This window comes from Fistularia commersonii, chromosome 15 (genome assembly GCF_037954325.1).
Source record: "Fistularia commersonii isolate RoL2024-O1a breed Wild chromosome 15, RoL_Fcom_v1.0, whole genome shotgun sequence".
Taxonomy (NCBI): Eukaryota; Metazoa; Chordata; class Actinopteri; order Syngnathiformes; family Fistulariidae; genus Fistularia; species Fistularia commersonii.
Window position 1 is genome coordinate 363,451 of NC_141298.1, and position 17,172 is coordinate 380,622.

Below are 17,172 nucleotides of genomic sequence, written 5' to 3' on the forward strand. Positions count from 1 at the left end.
TGATGTCGGGAGAGTCATTGAAGATATGTCCAGGTTGCACCATCAGGTGTATTTTAGGTTTGACAGTCAGCCAGAGGTGTATTTGGAAGATAAAATTGCAAAAGGAGGATACAAACATTTGCTAACCACTGACCTCAACTGAGTTCCTACTCAGTTTTAAACCTGGAACCAAGCTGGGAAATGTGACGTGATAGACAAAGGAATCTGCTGACATCAGTGCAGAAAAATGCAGTGGATATCTACTTTCCTATACTTGTTACCCAACCTACCAATGAACTTCTTACCTCAAGTTGAAATGCAATAGAATTTAATTGCTTATTACAGGGTAATCTGTCCGTCCAAGTTAAGAAATGGAGACTTGATGGTACTAGATCTGCTGTAACCAATTTAACATGCCTGGGGTCACAGGATCCCTGCCCCACTCAAATAATAAAGGACAGAATCACCGTCAGAAAAGGACATGAGAATTTTTTTTTTTTTTGTTGAAAATTATCATTTAAAATCTATTGTAAAAATAAAGCTATGATGGCTGTTGACAGGAATTATTAGATTTAATTATATCATAATAACTGTGAAGTAGATAAGTCCAAAATTTTCCCCATAGCGCAAAACAAAGAGCTTCAACATAAGCATTGCTTTATGAGTTTTTGTGATTACTCCATAATTTAATGGAATGTTGAATTAAATTTTTTCACTTATTTTTTGACATGGAGGCAATATGTTAATAACTATGTCATAAGCAATGTTAAATAATTTATGATATATATGTATTAAACTGTGGAATGTCATTTAGTTTTTCAACAGCAGGGTAAAAAGAACAAAATACAAAATACACAGAATCATGAAATAAAGAAAAAAACTAAAAAGAAAAAAAATAAAGAAAGATGCATCATAAGAATAATTATAATTTATGAAACATAAAATGTATGTTGAACTGAAAAATCAGTGTTTTATCATCTGATGATTTTAAAATACTTAATCATTAGTTCTGGATTACTTGTTTAAAAGATAATTAGGTCATCTGTTGGAAGTTGAATCTTTGGCAGCTGATTTATTTGTTTCTGTTAAAAAAAGAGTCAAAAACGATCCATTTAACTCATAGCTGTTACTTTAATTTCCTTCAGAGACAAAAAGGTCACCCATTAAGCAGAAACACTAACAATGAACCAACTTTGTCATCAAAGCATGAAGGAACACTCTCTTGTGATTTTAGGGCTAACAATAAAAAGTGAAATCCTCTTTCAGGCTGCTGTATGACAAAACTGAATTGAAGGTCAAAGATCAGCATAAGTTGTGGGTCAATAAGTCCCAGAGGCAGCAGCAGCAAAGAGCCACTGAGCAGGCATTCAGACATGAATCCATCGCCGGCCGACTGTGCCTGCTGGTTGGCTGATTCTGATCCAGCATATAAACTAAAATACAAACAAACAAAACAAGACTGTGATGCAATAATAGAGACAAAATATGACTAAAATCGCAATGTAGTAATCTAAACAACAGATGAACGGTTGGCTAGGAATACAAGTGATTAGAGGGCGCTCAGTCCCCATGGCATTGCATGCTGCACTGTCTTTAAAATAAAAAGATGTCAGATTTAAATTGACTTAAATTGACAGCCTTACATTGCTACAACCACTTTTGAGTAATGTCACCAGCCACTCTCACCCATGGGGGACACACCATTACTTGTGTGATACTTGTGTGTTTTTGTGTGTGTATATATGAGTGTGTGTCAATGCGATGGGATGCTGGCACATTAAATAACTCAGGGCTAGCTGTATGAAACATATCAATGTTTTAAAAGCATCTATTTGCTTGTGTTTCCTGAACACAGACCTTGCTGAAATCTGTGATGGGACATTTGGTCTGACACTAGTCAGCTGGACCATGGTGTGAGAACTTCCTGAGATGTCACTACAATGCCACTGTGAAATTAAATCATAGCTGAAATAAACTTAACCTGCTGAAATAAAAGGAACCTGTTAGATACTGGCAACTAGTAAGCAGGCAAGGCAAGTATTTTAAATCATAAGTAAGAGATATCAGCAGGGTGGAGCCAGAGAGGCAGCCAATTGCATCCTTGACCCCAGCAGAGTGGAAACCTGTTATTGTAATCAGCAGAACTTCATGAAACCCTTCATTAAATACAATAATCCACCATGCACAAATATGGAGGTGATGCACCATTCCCAATCACAGCAGCATTACAGAGCTGTGATTTGAGGGGAGTGCATCTTACAGAGAAGCAGGCCTACTTTATAAATGTGACTCAACTGGAACCCAAAAACCTGGATGGTGTTTTTTTTTCAGTCTAGATCTTAATTAGAATTTTCAAACAACAGCTTTCAGGCACATCACACTGCTGTGATTCTGAGTAGCCACTTTGTTCTCATTGAAATATCCATCACACTGGGAAAACAAGCTCAGCCGTGCACAAATTCCTCTGAAGTACAGTAGAAAAACAACCCTCCCTGCACGGCTCTTAAATGGAAACTCTGGGTTCAGAAGTAGGAGTGGAAGGACAAATTCTGCCCAGTAGCAACTACAACTACAAGCTGCAAAAGGTTCTTGGGGAAGGGGCATTCGGAAAAGTTGCCCACTGTATTCGAACTGACACACAGGAAAGTGTTGCAGTCAAAATTTTGAAGAGAAGCCGCAATATAATGAAAGAAGCTGAACAGGAAAAGAAAATGCTTACCAAGACTAATGATCTGGATCCAGATCAGCTCAATTTTGTTCATTTTATTGAGCATTTTGTCCATGAAGACCTTGTCTGTCTGGTGTTTGAGAAACTTGACATGAGTCTCGAGAGCCTGATCAACATCAGAGGATTTCTTAATTTGAAAGAAATTCGCCAAATATCCCAACAGCTCCTCATTGCGCTGGAGACCCTCAACAAGACCATTATTCACTCGGATATAAAGCCTGAGAACATCATGCTGGTTGACCACAAAGAGCAGCCATTTAAAGTGAAAATTATTGACTTTGGTCTGGCTTTTCTGGCCTCCAAAAACCGTCAGGGCTCAACAATGCAGCCCTTGCTCTACAGGTCACCGGAGGTCATCCTGGGCCTGCCAATCACACCCGCAATTGATATGTGGTCCCTTGGCTGTGTCTTGGCTTACCTGTTCACCGGCAGACACCTTTTTGATAACGCCCACTGTGAGTATGACATGCTGAAGCTCATGAACCTCTGGGTGGGGAAACCGAGAAAAAGCCTCCTGGACGTTGGAGTCAAAACAGGAAAGTTCTTTAAACATGGGAAGGGAAGATGGAAGCTAAGAAAACAAATCAGATTTGGAAGAAAACAAGATCCGAGACTCATTGAACCAATAAAGACTCTTGACCATCTGAGAGATGCTCGCTGTCCATCAGATTGGACCAAAGCAGAGAGAGAACCCCTTGAACCGGACGAGCAGGACTTCATCTGCTTGCTGAAACAGATGTTGCATCCAAACTGGGACGAGAGAATATCTCCGAGTGAAGCCCTTCAGCTAGCCTATATCACTAACACATACCAACAAGCAGTTGCAGCCACAAATGACCTCACAGCATCGGAGGCTTCTGGAGTCAACAAACCTGCTGTTGGACCCAGGCGGTCTGGTAAGACCAGCAGAGCCAGAGCCATCTTTACCCTTGTACATCAAACGTGCAAAAAGAAAAAAAAAAGATTGGATTAGCATTTGAAATTCATTCTCCAACATCAGGAGTAAATACTGATTTTGTCTTATGACGTTGTCAATGCGGAGTCTCTTGAGGTTTTGAATATGTGCCGAAACAGTCAAATACCATATCTGGTTATCTTCAGGGGTCTGAGCTTTGATGCTGTGCTATGTCCAGAGTCTGAGCCTCACGTTTAGATCACTGGGTTTCAGCCCAAACAGACAGTTAAATAATCTGCTGATGTCAGCATGACCATCACTAGGTTTCAGCCCAAACAGGCAGTGAAATAATCTGCTGATGGTCATGCTGACATCAAACCTTCAAATTGACTGCAGCCAGCCACTGTTGCATTGATTTCCTTTTCTGCCAGTGGTTTATACAATGTCAGTAGGAAGTAGATGAGGTTTTGACAACGACAGGAGGTACTTTCGCCACTTAATATCCCTTTGTTGAGTTACACTTTGTTTGAGGTACCATTGAGGGCACTGTATCCCCTGGAAAGGATAAGCAGAGGGGAAGCAACTGTCTGATACTCTTGAGGAGACTATAGTGGAAAATGTAAGTTACAGGTAGAAAATCAGTTTAATAGTGAGAGAAGGCTGTGCTGCAGTACCAGGGAGGAAGGAGTTTCTTCCAAAGTGCATCCTGAGAGTTTCTTTTTATCTGTTAGCGCTGAAAGTTTTCTTTGTCAGGCTTTGCCTTTTTTTAACCAAAGAGCATATTGTTTTTCTTCATCTTTGGCTAGATGACTGAGTTGAATCATCAAGCCATTTTATGGCAAAATACCATTGTAAGAAAGGGGCAAACAGCGCCTTCTGCAAAGTATTTAGTGAATCAAACCAACATTCAACAATAAAGCTGTGATATTCACAAATATGATCATAATAATACTCAATGAAGATTAGTTAGACAGTAATAGTTAGAATTGGAGCATATCTAAAAAAAATAATACAAAATATTTACAGTATGACAAAAAGCCACTTTACACCAAATGTGTTTTGGCTTTTTTATAAAAAAAAATGTCTTGAATATTATCAGTGTTGAAGTTTTGGTTGTTTATCTTTGGTGACAAATATTAAAGCACAGTCTTGCTATGGCATAGCAAGACTGTATAGCAACTATGCTAACATAACATGATGGGGCCATCTGCTTGCGGTGGTATACCCACTGTGGTGCCATCAGTACTGTTAAGTTCATATCGCTCTTGTTATTTTGTAGAGGGACACTATCCTGAGTACAGTGATCAGTGGGAAGAGTTTCAAGAAATGCAATGATCTGAAAAATGAACAAGCATGCTGGGAGTCGTCATCACCTCAACATCATCATATGGTAAATTGATATATGGACTGTTAGTTTTTTAAACTGTCTCTGACCTGCTTCTCTGCATACCAAAGCAATGTGAAATGCTCACGTTATGTTCAAGGGCAATAAGATTGTAGCCAACTCCAATTTGAACAAGTCATCATCAGTAATATTTTGTTTGAGCTTTATTTCTAAATCTTACAAACCCTGTCACTGGCGAAAGTGGCTATAAGCATTCCCCAAGGTGTGGATGTACCTGTTTGTTTGGCTGGATCTCCATGCAGCCTCAGGCTTTCCCAGGGGTAGGACGGCTCCTGGGGCTGGGCTCCACCATAGTAGCCATGGCAATCAGGCTGATTGACCTGGGCATCTGACTGCCTGGGCAGCCCCTGGTAGTAGAATGACTGAGTGGGGAAACCCTGCAAGGCAGCCACTGATGATGTCACAATATGAAAGTTATTTGCAGTAACTGATAGTGACTAATAGAGGACACTAGATTCACCAGTCATTGGTCTAAACTATCTCCCATTTTTTGGCTTTACTTTTTCTTTGAAAATCAATCATCTTTAATGCATTTATTGTCTATACTGCTTATCTTGAAGTCAGCATTGCAGGGGCCTGTCAAACTGGGCCTGTCCCAACTGCCACCAGGCTAGAAGCAGGGTACACCCCAGACTGGTCGCTAATCTGTCACAGGGCCCCATATTGAGACAAAGAATTATTGACTACCTCATTCACTGTCTGGGCAATTTCGGGTATTCAATTAACTAATTACTTTTGAACTGTGAAGAAAACTGCACAGTCTAAAGAAACCCACTCAAACAGAGGGAGAACATGCAAACTTGACAAACGCCCTCTATTAGAATTGAACCAGTGCCCTGAGGGGAAAGAGCTAACCAGATCTCTAATTTTGTACTTCATCTATCCTGTTTTGAGGGTTTATCAGGCTGTCGCACACAGCAACACAGAGCAACATTTTAGTTTGGAAGTTTCACCTGAAAGAAAATATTTCATTTCAAGAAAAAAATACATCATCAGCAAAAAAACTACACCTTTAACTATATTTTCTATTTTAAATTGTTTAAATGTGATTCTTATAATATTGCAACTTTTTATAATAATTCTACAATATTCTTCTTCGACAATATAAATATTATATTGTAATATAATTCTAATGTTATAAATCTTATTATATTGCATTTTTTTTCTGATTTGATTTCAAATACATTTTGTTTTCATTAAATTGAATAAAAAATAAAATCGATTAATTCTACACTGTAATGCAGTCTCAATTAATTTCTGTTACGCCACCTCTAACAAGAAGAAAACAATTTCCCCCCCCCCACACACACACACACTCTCCGCCGCGACTATGTATAATATTGTTATAAGTACACCTCTGCATAATATCATATCCTTATATACTTCAACTTACAACAAAGAATAACTTTATTTACATTGTATTTAGTCCGTAACAGACAAAGTAAACACACCGCCTTTCCTCGTCTCCCACTGTAGTCACAGTGAAGCCAAGCGCTACACACGCTTCGTCATATTTCCTTGTCTTAGCTTTTGGGTGAGCTTCTCATTATCTTCGTCTCTCCGCCTTTCTTTTCATCTCTGTTAATTTTTTTTTCATGTTGTCTCTTGAGGGTTTGTTTACTGCACCTCAAATAAAACCTTACACCATAGAGCTAATACTACCAGGACACACTCTGACAATGAGAGCGTCACTGCCAACTAATGGATGTGCAATCACACTTTGTTCTAGTACGGCAAAAAAGCATGTTCCCCAGGGTCACACGCTCCCCTCCTTGGCATCGCACTGCGCCCCCCTAGGCGGGTGCGTTCCACTATTTGAGAAGGACTGCTGTAATGACACTGCTGGTTACCTGGTAGATGCCAGGGAAAGTTCCAGGAGGAGAGCTGAAGGCTGCAGAGAAACAGGGGAAGAGGTGATATCAGCAAATACTAGAGTTGAAAATGTTGGAAAAATGCCCACTTTCACCTGATTGGTCCAAAAATTATTCATTGAACACAAATAATTTGTCATCACACATCCATGTGGGCAGCATGCAGTGACCGGCAGAAAAATTAAATGCTCGTCCACTAGACGGCAACAATTAACCTGTGTATCTACCGGCTGCTGCTCAAACAGCAGAGTAATTAGTGATGCTTCAAGTGAGACAGCAGCAGTGATACACCATGGATAGACATTTCAAAATAAAAAGTACTCAATCAAGACCCTCTGGTCCTGAAGAACTTTTTGACCCAGATGAAGACCCAAGTATAAAGTGATCAGAAGAAAATAAAAAAGGTGAGCTCAAGACAAGATATGTCTTATGTAAAATTCTGCACCAACGCTGTCCTATCCACAAAGACAATCACTGTCTATCTCAACCAAAAGCCATGGATGGACAGCACAGTGAAGCCCCTGCTTAAAAGCTTGGGATGCTGCCCATAGAGCAGGCGACAGGCTGGCTTATAGCACAGCCCCAAGCGATATGAGAAAGGGAATAGAGAAAGAAAGAAACAGGTACAGACAAGGCATTAAAGATCATTTCAATAACAACCACCCACACCACATGTGGAGAGGCACCTGGGCCATTACAGACTACAAAGGCAGGGCCCAACAGGTCAGCCATGACCCCATCCTGCCTGACACCCTGAAAAGCTTCTTTGCTCGCTTTGACTTGTCAAGGAGCAGAGAGTCGAGACATCTTCCTCAGCCAGAAGTGCACCACAAGCTTCTCGCCCTGAAACTGCATCAAGTGAGTTCTACCCTGAGGAATATAAACACCAATTGGGCCATAGGACCAGGTGGGGTGTCAGGCCAGATCCTGAAGTCTTCTTTGCCCTTCACATGGCCCAGTCCCACCTACAACGCCCCAATACCTACATCCGGATGCTGTTCATAGACTTCAGTGTGGCCTTCAACACCGTCCTCCCAGACAAGTGGGCCCTGAACGTGCGAAACCTGGGACTGTCTGCCTCCCAGGGTTTGTGGATCTATGACTTCCTCACCAACCGGTCTCAGGTGATGAGGTTGGAGAACTCTAAATCTTCCCTTTGGATCCTGAACACTGGCACGCTCCAGTGCTGCATACTCAGCCCGGTCCTCTTCACCCTCTCAACACACGACTGCCTTGCCATTCACCCCACGAACAACACCATCATCAAGTTCGGAGATGACAAAACCGTGGCGCATCTCATATCAGACAATGAGACCCACAGAAGGTCCAGAAGAATGGCATATGCTCCCCTCTAAAAAAAAAAATTCAGGGGAGCGCGTTGACAGTTTCAGGTTCCTGGGTATCCACATCTCATCCGACCTGACCTGGGCCGCTAACATCTCACACCTGGTGAAGAGAGCCCAACAACAAGTCTTCCTCAGGAAGCTGAAGCAAGCTGGGCTCTCCTCTCAGCTGCTCACTAACTTTTACAGATCAACAATAGAAACCATCACCTGTCTCAGCACTACAGAATGGTAAGGTGGCTGCACGAGAAAGAAAGGAGCTGGCCCGGGCGGTGAGAACAGTACAGGGCAATGTGGGATGTCATCTCCTGGATCTGGGTTCTATCTATGATGCCTGGATGCAGAAGAAGGCCAAGAACATTGCAACAGTTTGTTTGTGCCACTTGTACAGCACAGGACAATAAAAGCCCACACATCTCAGCTGACAAACAGCTTCTATCCAAGAGCTGAAAAAGCAATGCCCACCTCACTTGCAATCTACCACACCCAATCCCCCGCCAGAGCACTTACACTCACAACTGAACCCCTACCTGTTTAGCCACACACTAACACAATGCCACCCTGCCTACAACTACTCCATTCTCAACCCAAACAGAGACATTCTCACACCCAACACCTTGCACTAAGCTGCATCTTAAACTCAGTCATATTCATGCCATCCTGCTGCTATATGTATATACGATGTCCTTCTGTATATACTATTCACACCACGTATAGATCATGTGTTTGCACGATTTATATAACCTGTATATTTATCATCCTGTACATGCTCCAAGCCAGGAGCTCTCACTGCAAAATTTCACTGTGTCTGTTCAATGACAATTAAAAATCTCGAATCTTGAATATTGTGTTTGGATTCATCGTTACTGGGGAACAAACTCAGACATCTCCATTATGCCTGGTGTGCAGGGAAAAGCTGTCCAACAATGTCAATGTTCCAAGCAAACTAAAACACCCTTCATTTCAAGATAAGAACACAGTCTATTTTGTTCATCTGCGTAAACAGATTGAGAAACAGGCAGTGTTGTTGAAGAAAACCACCAAGATAAGTGAGAAAGCTCTGAAAGCTAGCTATATAGTTGCTTAACTCATCGTTGAATCCAAACAGCCACACATCGTGGCTGAAACATTAATATTACTGTCCTGCATAATTATCATAGAAGAAATGCTCGGTCCTGGCGCTGTTAAAGCAATAGCCCCACACTGAGTAAGTAAATTGAGACTGTAGTTTAAATTCTATTTCATTATAAATGTTTTGACATATTTATTTAGTGGTGTGCGGTGTGATTTGTCTGATGTAAGATATGTTCTGTGATTAAAAAAGGTTGGGAAACACTGGTCTACTGCATCCCCCACGACCCTATGCAGGATAAGCGTCAGATAATGGATGGATAGAGTTAAATGACTCCATAATCATATAAATGCTGTATAAGCAATGTGAACCACAGTTACTTTGTACTTTTCTTAAGTTGTCAAAACACAAAAAAACGTACAAATATTTCCAGAAGAGAGTAATAAACATTGAAAACAGTCAAAAATTATCAAAATAAAGCTCTGTTTTTATTATATATTTACATAGTGTACGTGTATTGTGGCTTGTCAGAGGAGAGGGGGAAAGTTCTTTGTGCATACACTGTGTATCCAGGTTTATGCAGAACAGGACTACAACAGGACCCCACCTTATCACCACCAAACAGGATGAGCTGGCCCTACAAGCTTTTACCTGTGGCCTCCAAACAGTACGACCCCAAGACCATATCTGCCTGTGTGCTCCAAAGACCTTGGCTGGGACCCTCAGTGAAAGGTGGGCAAGTGCACCATGTTCTGCCCTCAGTGTGACAGCCTGTTGAACCAACTACAGAGGAGCACACCACAAGGCCTTGAGTGCACACCTGCAGCCACCAGGACTGGGAACCAGGCCACATTGCATACTGCTACCCAGAGCGAGCATCAAGAGTACAGCTATGTAGCTAGTGCTGAACTGAGAAGGGTGGCACACTCAAAAAACTGCCAACTGTGACCCCAGTCACCTCTGCTAGCAGGTCACAACTACCACTTGGCCATCTTCACCGAACTCAGGTATTATTTGTAGACTGTAGAATCAATTGCACCCTAAACAGGGCCTTCATCATCTCAACAATCTACCCGGGGGTCCTATATGGCACCAATGGGCCAAGACCATGGGACTGGAAACAAACCAAGCTCATCATCACCAAGCTCATCATGTCACCTGCATGCTCGCCAAAATGCTGAGGGAAAGGACTCTCCCATTGACTGTTGCTTTCTACAGTGTTGATCCAAGTTCTGACTGGCGAGGAGACCCCTGCATAATCAGGTTGGACTATAGGCAGAGGTACCTCCTGCGCACCAACCTGCTTCCCTCACCTGGCTTCTCAATTAACCAGGAATCAGAACAGCAGCTGGCCTGGTGACCTGAGGCAATTCAGGACTACAACTTTGAAATCTTCCACTGGCCAATCGCCACCACACCACACAGATGCACTATTAGGTGACCCGATGAGGAAGAGGACTGCCGATATTGCCAGTGTGTGGAGTAGAAGGATGAGGGGACTCCAGTAGTTGCAATCCTGCGTGACACCCCAGCTGAAAATGACCCCAAAGCAGCAGTGCAGGTGACACCAAGGTCCCTTTGCAAGCCTACGACTCTGGACACATTAACCAAGAACAGCTCTAGAATGAACAGAGCAACTACACTGCCCTCTCTCATGTTCAAAGATGGATAAAAGCAGGTCAGCAACCAGCAGGACAAGCTGCTTTGATAATGGACACAGAGAATAAGGCCCTCTACTTGCACTGGGCCAGGCCCATAAACCAAGATGTATCGCTGCCAGAAGTGGCCTGCCCTCAGCAAGGCACCGCTGTGACGCCTGCAGTGCCCAGTAGATGCTCTACAGCATTGAAGCTCTACAGCATCACCAGGCCAGGTGGGTGCCTCCATGGAACACGTGAGCGTCAACATCCTAAGCCAAGAGATACCTCTCTACCGGAGGGCCATTACCACTATTGGTCACCTAGTAGACAAAATGTTTTGCTGCTTTGGGGTGCCAAAGAAGCTGCACAGTGACCCATGCTGTACTTTGTAATTTTCCATGTTGGGAACGTGGAATGTGGTGGCACCATAACTGGAACTTGTTGTACATTTAATCAGACCCTGAGGTTTTTCCTTCCAAATCCTCACTTTAATCTTGGGTAGTTTAATTCCAGAGCAAGTAAATTAAATAAAGGCAACCTGCGTTTAGCACTCTTGTTTTCCTCCTCCTTTTGGCTTTTCCCTTCAGGGGTTGCCACAGCGAATCAGCCTCCTCCATCTAACCCTATTCTCTGTATTCTCCTCTCTCACACCAAATACCTTCACATGCTCTCTCACTAGGTCCATAAATCTTCTCTTTAGTCTGCCTCGAGACCTCCTGCACTCCAATTCCAGCATCCATCTACCAATATAATCACTATACCTCCTCTGCACATGACCGAACCATCTCAGTCTGTCTCCTCTGACCTTCTGTCCAAAACATCTAGCATGTGTTGTTCCTCTGATAGACTCATTCCTGATCCTATCCACCCTTGTCACTCCAAAAGAGAACCTTAGCATCTTCATCTCTGCAACCTCTAGCTCTGCCTCCTGTCTTTTTGTTAACTGTTTCTAGGCCACACAGCATTGCTGTTCTCACCACTGCCTTGTACATGTTTCCTGTCATTCTGGCTGATAATCAAATAGTACCCCTGATAATTTTGTCCACCCATTCCAACCTGCTTGACCCCGTCTCTTCACCTCTTTTCCACACTCTCCATTGCTCTTGACTGTTGACCCCTAGTACCTGAAGTCTCCAACTTCTTGATTTCCACTCCCTGTAGCCTCACTTTTCAACCCAAGTTCTTCTCAGTCACACACATATACTCTGTCTTACTGCGACTCATCTTCATTCCTGTCCTTTCCAGCACATACCTCCACCTCTCTAGATTTTCCTCGACCTCTTCTCATTACAGATCACAATGTCATCTGCAAACATCATGGTCCATGGAGATCGGGGTCTAACCTCATCTGTCACCCTGTCCATCACCACTGCAAACAAGAAGGGGCTCAAAGCTGATCCCTGATGGAGTCCCACCTCCATCTTGAACTTCTCTGTTACCCCCACAGCACACCGCATCACTGTCTCACAGCTAGCATACATGTCCTGCACCAGTCTAACATACTTCTCTGCCATACCAGATTTCCTCATACAATACCACAGTTCCTCTCTTGGCCCCCGTCATGTACTTTTTCTAGGTCTACAAAACACATTGCAGCTCCCTCTGACCTCCCTCTGAACTTCTCTATCAGCATTCTCAAAGCAAATACTGCATCTGTGGTACTCTTTCCAGGCATGAAGCCAGACTGCTGTTCACAAATGTTAACTTCTGCTCTCAGTCGAGTTTCCACTACTCTTTCCCATAGCTTCATTGTATGGCTCATCAACTTTATCCCTCTATATTTGCCGCAATTCTGCACATCCCCCTTATTCTTAAAAATAGGCACCATCACACTTTGTCTCCATTCTTCAGGCATCCTCTCACTCTCTAAGATCCTGTTAAATAATCCAGTCAAAAACTATCCTTGACACTTCCACACTTCTACAGGTCTATCATCAGGACCAACAGCCTTTCCACTCTTTATCCTCTTCAATGCCTTCCTCATTTCACTTTTACTAATCTCTGCTACTTTGTGGCCCACAATAGTCACCTCCTCTACCTTTGCCTCTCTTTCATTTTCCACATTCATCAGCTCTTCAAAGTACTGTTCATCTTCCACCTGGTTTCCTTGACACACAGTATATCCACTTTCCTTCTCTGCATCATGTCAGCCAACTCGCTACCTCTCTCTACTCTCTAGAGGAAAGGCAAGAGTCTGGGACTCTTGCCTTTCCTCTCTGATTCCAAACACACCTTCCTCCTCTCGTTCTTTGACCTACAGTAGCCCAGCTTCCACTGGTTACCTTTATGTCATCAGTACCAATGGCAGTCGTTGTAATCTGGGCCTCGACCAATCTTGTATGATCTGGTTATTCGGTTTGATTTGCATGTCTGGTTTTGGCAAAAGTTTTACGCCGGATGCCCTTCCTAACGCAACCCTCTGCATTTATTCGGGCTTGGGACCGGCTCAGGGGGACACTGACCCATGCCCCATCCCCAGGCTGGCTCAGGAAGACATCGGCCCGTGCCGCCCCGAGGCTGCATTTAGAACAATATCTTCGTCTCCTTTCAGCTTTTCCCGAAAGGAGTCGCCACAGCCAATCAACCTTCTCCATCTAACCCTACTCTCTGTATCCTCCTCTCACACCAACTACCTTCATATCCTTTCTAACTACTCTCTCACGTCCATAAATCTTCTCTTTGGTCTTCCTCGAGACCTCCTGCCTGGCAGCTCCAATTCCAGCATCCTTCTACCATATACACACACACATATATATATATATATATATATATATATATATGTGTGTGTGTGTGTGTGTCATGTTAAAAAAAAAAAATATATATATATATATATATATATATGTAATTTTTTTTTTTTTTTTGCAGAAAGTCAATTAGAATATAAAACTTAGCTACATATTATATTTAAAGAATATGTTTTGATATAAAAACTTTCCAGGTCATGGTCATTCATTGTCTAATCCTGTCATGCCAGCTCAACAAGTTTTTCCTCTTGATTTCTTTTTCTCAATGCTTTTCTTCTTTGAAGAAGAAAAACTAAGTGCAGTTACCACGACAAGACTTGGCAACATATTTGAACAGTGGCGGCATTTATGAACCCATACCATTTTAAGAATAATATCGTACTCCTTAGAGACTTCCTCATCCAGATACCATTTCCATAATAAAGGCATGCTTTGATTTGACTTCATTCCATCCTTGATTGTAATTCATCTTAATTGGGAATGCAAATCAAGCGGATATACATCTGAGTGGATGAACATCTACCTGGAGGAAAGCCTGCTGCCGACGGGGTACCTGGGGGATAGGGACCATGTGGGAGAGGCTGCTCATTCATCTGGACCAAAGATGGATGGGTGTATGACAGATGTTTCTGGAGCTTTATTTAAATTTAAAGACTGCTGTTTCCCACTGAAAAAGTAAAATTGAAAACATGTCATGTTAAGTTCAACTGGTGTCACATGGGTTGCACCACCATAATGTAGGATTTGAGTCATAATGTGTGGAACAATCGTCTCCACTCAGGGAGTCGTCAGCTGAGCGAATGTTCCCATTCCGGCGCTAACTGAATCAAGCGCTTTCCACGGTAGCATGCCTCTCCGCTCTCAGACAGACTTGTATATAGACAAAGTGACCACATTTATAAGTTTAAATGTGTAATGATGAAACAAAAAAAATCTTCGATGTTGTCATTTGACGTTCCTCAGATAGGTGCGCTCCTGTGGTCTTTCTGACCAAAAACCGTTTAGATATCAATTTCGAAATAACATTTTAAAAAAATCCCATCTTTCATTGTTGCAGAATTGAAAGATATTTTTTTCCTCGATGAAATAATCTCTCTTCAATGACCTCTGGTCGGATTTTTTCTTCTTCTAATGTTTAAATATACAGTAGAGGAACAAGACGCACATTTTACTTGCAAGGCAAGTTTTAAAATTAAAAGTTTAAAAATTGAGATCAAGTCTTGAGCCGGGGACTTACCTCAACTTGGTTTCCGCGTCTGATGGGTGGATAGGAGCGCACCGAGTGGAACACATTGTCTTAAAGTTGTAACACCCCGGAAAATACACAGCGTCTCATTGCTTTTATTTTATTTATTTATTTATTTATTTCATACTAACAGGTGGCCAACTGGTCAGCGCTTCGCAACGGAGGATGGTGGTTCAATTTCCGGGGGAATGATTAATGGAGAATCCGTTTGATTTGGCACTATATCTCAAAGTTGCAAAGACGAGAATGAAAAAAAACTGTCACTGTTTTCTTAATCAATTGGTTGGCTGTTCATCTTCTCGCTTACACGGATTTATAAATCCACGTAGACAATGATTTATACTTGTTTATTCAACATTTGAACTTTATATCCAGCACAGCCAGTGCTGCACTCTTCTGTTCATGTAACTTAAATATCTATTGAAACTGTCTGCGGACAACCTGCACCTCAATTTTAACTTGCACATATTGTAAACGCTGCTTACTGTCTTAATACTGTTTACATTTCCCAGCACTGTTTGCATTCCCCCTGCACTGTTTACATCTAGTGACAACCGTATGTTTATTATTATTTATTTATCAATACTTATCTGGATGTAGTACATTAAGTGAAGTCAGAATTTCATTGTACAGAGAAACATGTTTCCAAACTGTAACATAATAATAATAATAATTTTAAATTGAATTTTAATTCATACATTACATTTTTTGGAGATGTAGAATTATGGACATGAAGGAAAAACAATCTCATACATACAAACTAACAAAACATCAGGCGGATTAAGTAAATGCCTGATTATTGTTTCAGACATTTTGATCTTTTTTAAAAATATAAATTTGTGGTTCATGGCCATGGTTACACAATTATTATGTATTGTGACATTAACAGGAACGCACTCATTCAAAAAACCCACAGTCACATTTACCATTAGCTCCTCACCCTGGGTAACATCTATGATCCTGTATAGATGAAATGTGACTGGAATGAAACACCTTCTAATTTCTTATTTTTTTCACCACCATGTACAAGGAAGTACAATGTACAATTTTTGATTGAGGTGAAGGTGGGCAAACATTGAGGAATTCTCCTCCCGGTAGTTTAATGCTCAAGTAGTTTGATCAAGATACACTGATCTCAAGAATTTTAACTTGAGATTTTCAACCACCGAGACATTCAACTGTCAATGTGCGACCAGGACATTTGACTGTCAAGACATCAAGCTATCCAGAAGTTCAAGCAATGTGATCATCCAGATTTAACTTTTACTTGTTTAATCAAGGAGTTTTATTATGAAGGAGTTTGAACCTAAATATCTTCAAGACAATTAACCCTCATTTCTTTAAACATTAACTATTGATACACCAGACCCTTAAGTAAATATTAAAGTACACAGTATCTTAATTTTCTGACACCTTAGATTCCCATGTTGTGTACAATACATATTCTAGAAAAATTATATAATTTTTGCCACTAAGCTGCAGCGGCTTGTTGCACAACAACATGAAGAATAGCAGACTTGGTAAATACTACACTTAAATGCCTTCTAGAAATAAGAAACACTCATCACTTTTCACAACAAAGGTGAAAGCAACCACATACATTTTGCAAATCAGATCTCGAGAACCTCATCTTTGTGCATCAAATGACATCATCACTTCGCAGGGAGCAATGGAATGTGCCCAGTTGGAAAACATTGAACTTGAAAAATAGTGGATTCAGGGGAAGTTGAGGTAATTACACTGTAAAAAACATTGATCACTTCAGTTTAATTTGCAGTGAAACTTTTCCAGCGGGAGCAACAGATAGTAAACATATTGAATACCCAAGTTTTTTTGTTTAATGTTTTAGTGACATTATTTAAATGTGAGCTTTTTCCCTATTAAAATTTTCCCTGTTAAATCCCTATTTTAGTGCTATTTCTCTGAGGTATGCTGGCTTGACATGTCAAAAAGGGTTGACCTCATGCAACAAGCTCTGACTCAGCACACAAGTCAATTCACTTCTTGGTTTCTAGCTTTACTGCCACAATTAGCTTTGCATAATTAATCTACAGTATACTCTACAACAGAGGTTCTTCATATCCTCATCATTCCTCAACAAAATGTTTATTTCCAGGTTAGGATGTAGATATTTTTGTTAATTGCTGACTGCTGTTCTAATATCTTAGTTTTTAATGCAACATATAGGACTTTATCATTAATAACACATTTATACATCATCCAAAATCTCCTGACTTGAGAGTTCATTG

At 41.4% G+C, this 17,172-nt stretch overlaps 1 protein-coding gene across 1 annotated transcript; it reads left to right on the plus strand.

Moving 5' to 3' along the window:
* The first annotated feature begins 2,448 nt into the window (after nt 1–2,448).
* On the plus strand, nt 2,449–5,339 carry LOC147226190 (homeodomain-interacting protein kinase 1-like). The gene is made up of 2 exons (XM_086161088.1): nt 2,449–3,227; nt 5,250–5,339. The coding sequence occupies exons 1-2, from the start codon at nt 2,487–2,489 to the stop codon at nt 5,337–5,339; spliced, it is 831 nt and encodes a 276-aa protein (XP_086017214.1). The 5' UTR covers nt 2,449–2,486.
* The last annotated feature ends 11,833 nt before the right edge of the window (nt 5,340–17,172 follow it).

Bases quoted from the DNA above. Each gene is read 5' to 3' on its own strand.
- LOC147226190 (XM_086161088.1), top strand. From the start codon at position 2,487: ATGGAAACTCTGGGTTCAGAAGTAGGAGTGGAAGGACAAATTCTGCCC. The intron at 3,228-5,249 runs GTTGGAGTCAAA...ATCTCCATGCAG, and splicing joins CGAGAAAAAGCCTCCTGGAC to CCTCAGGCTTTCCCAGGGGT.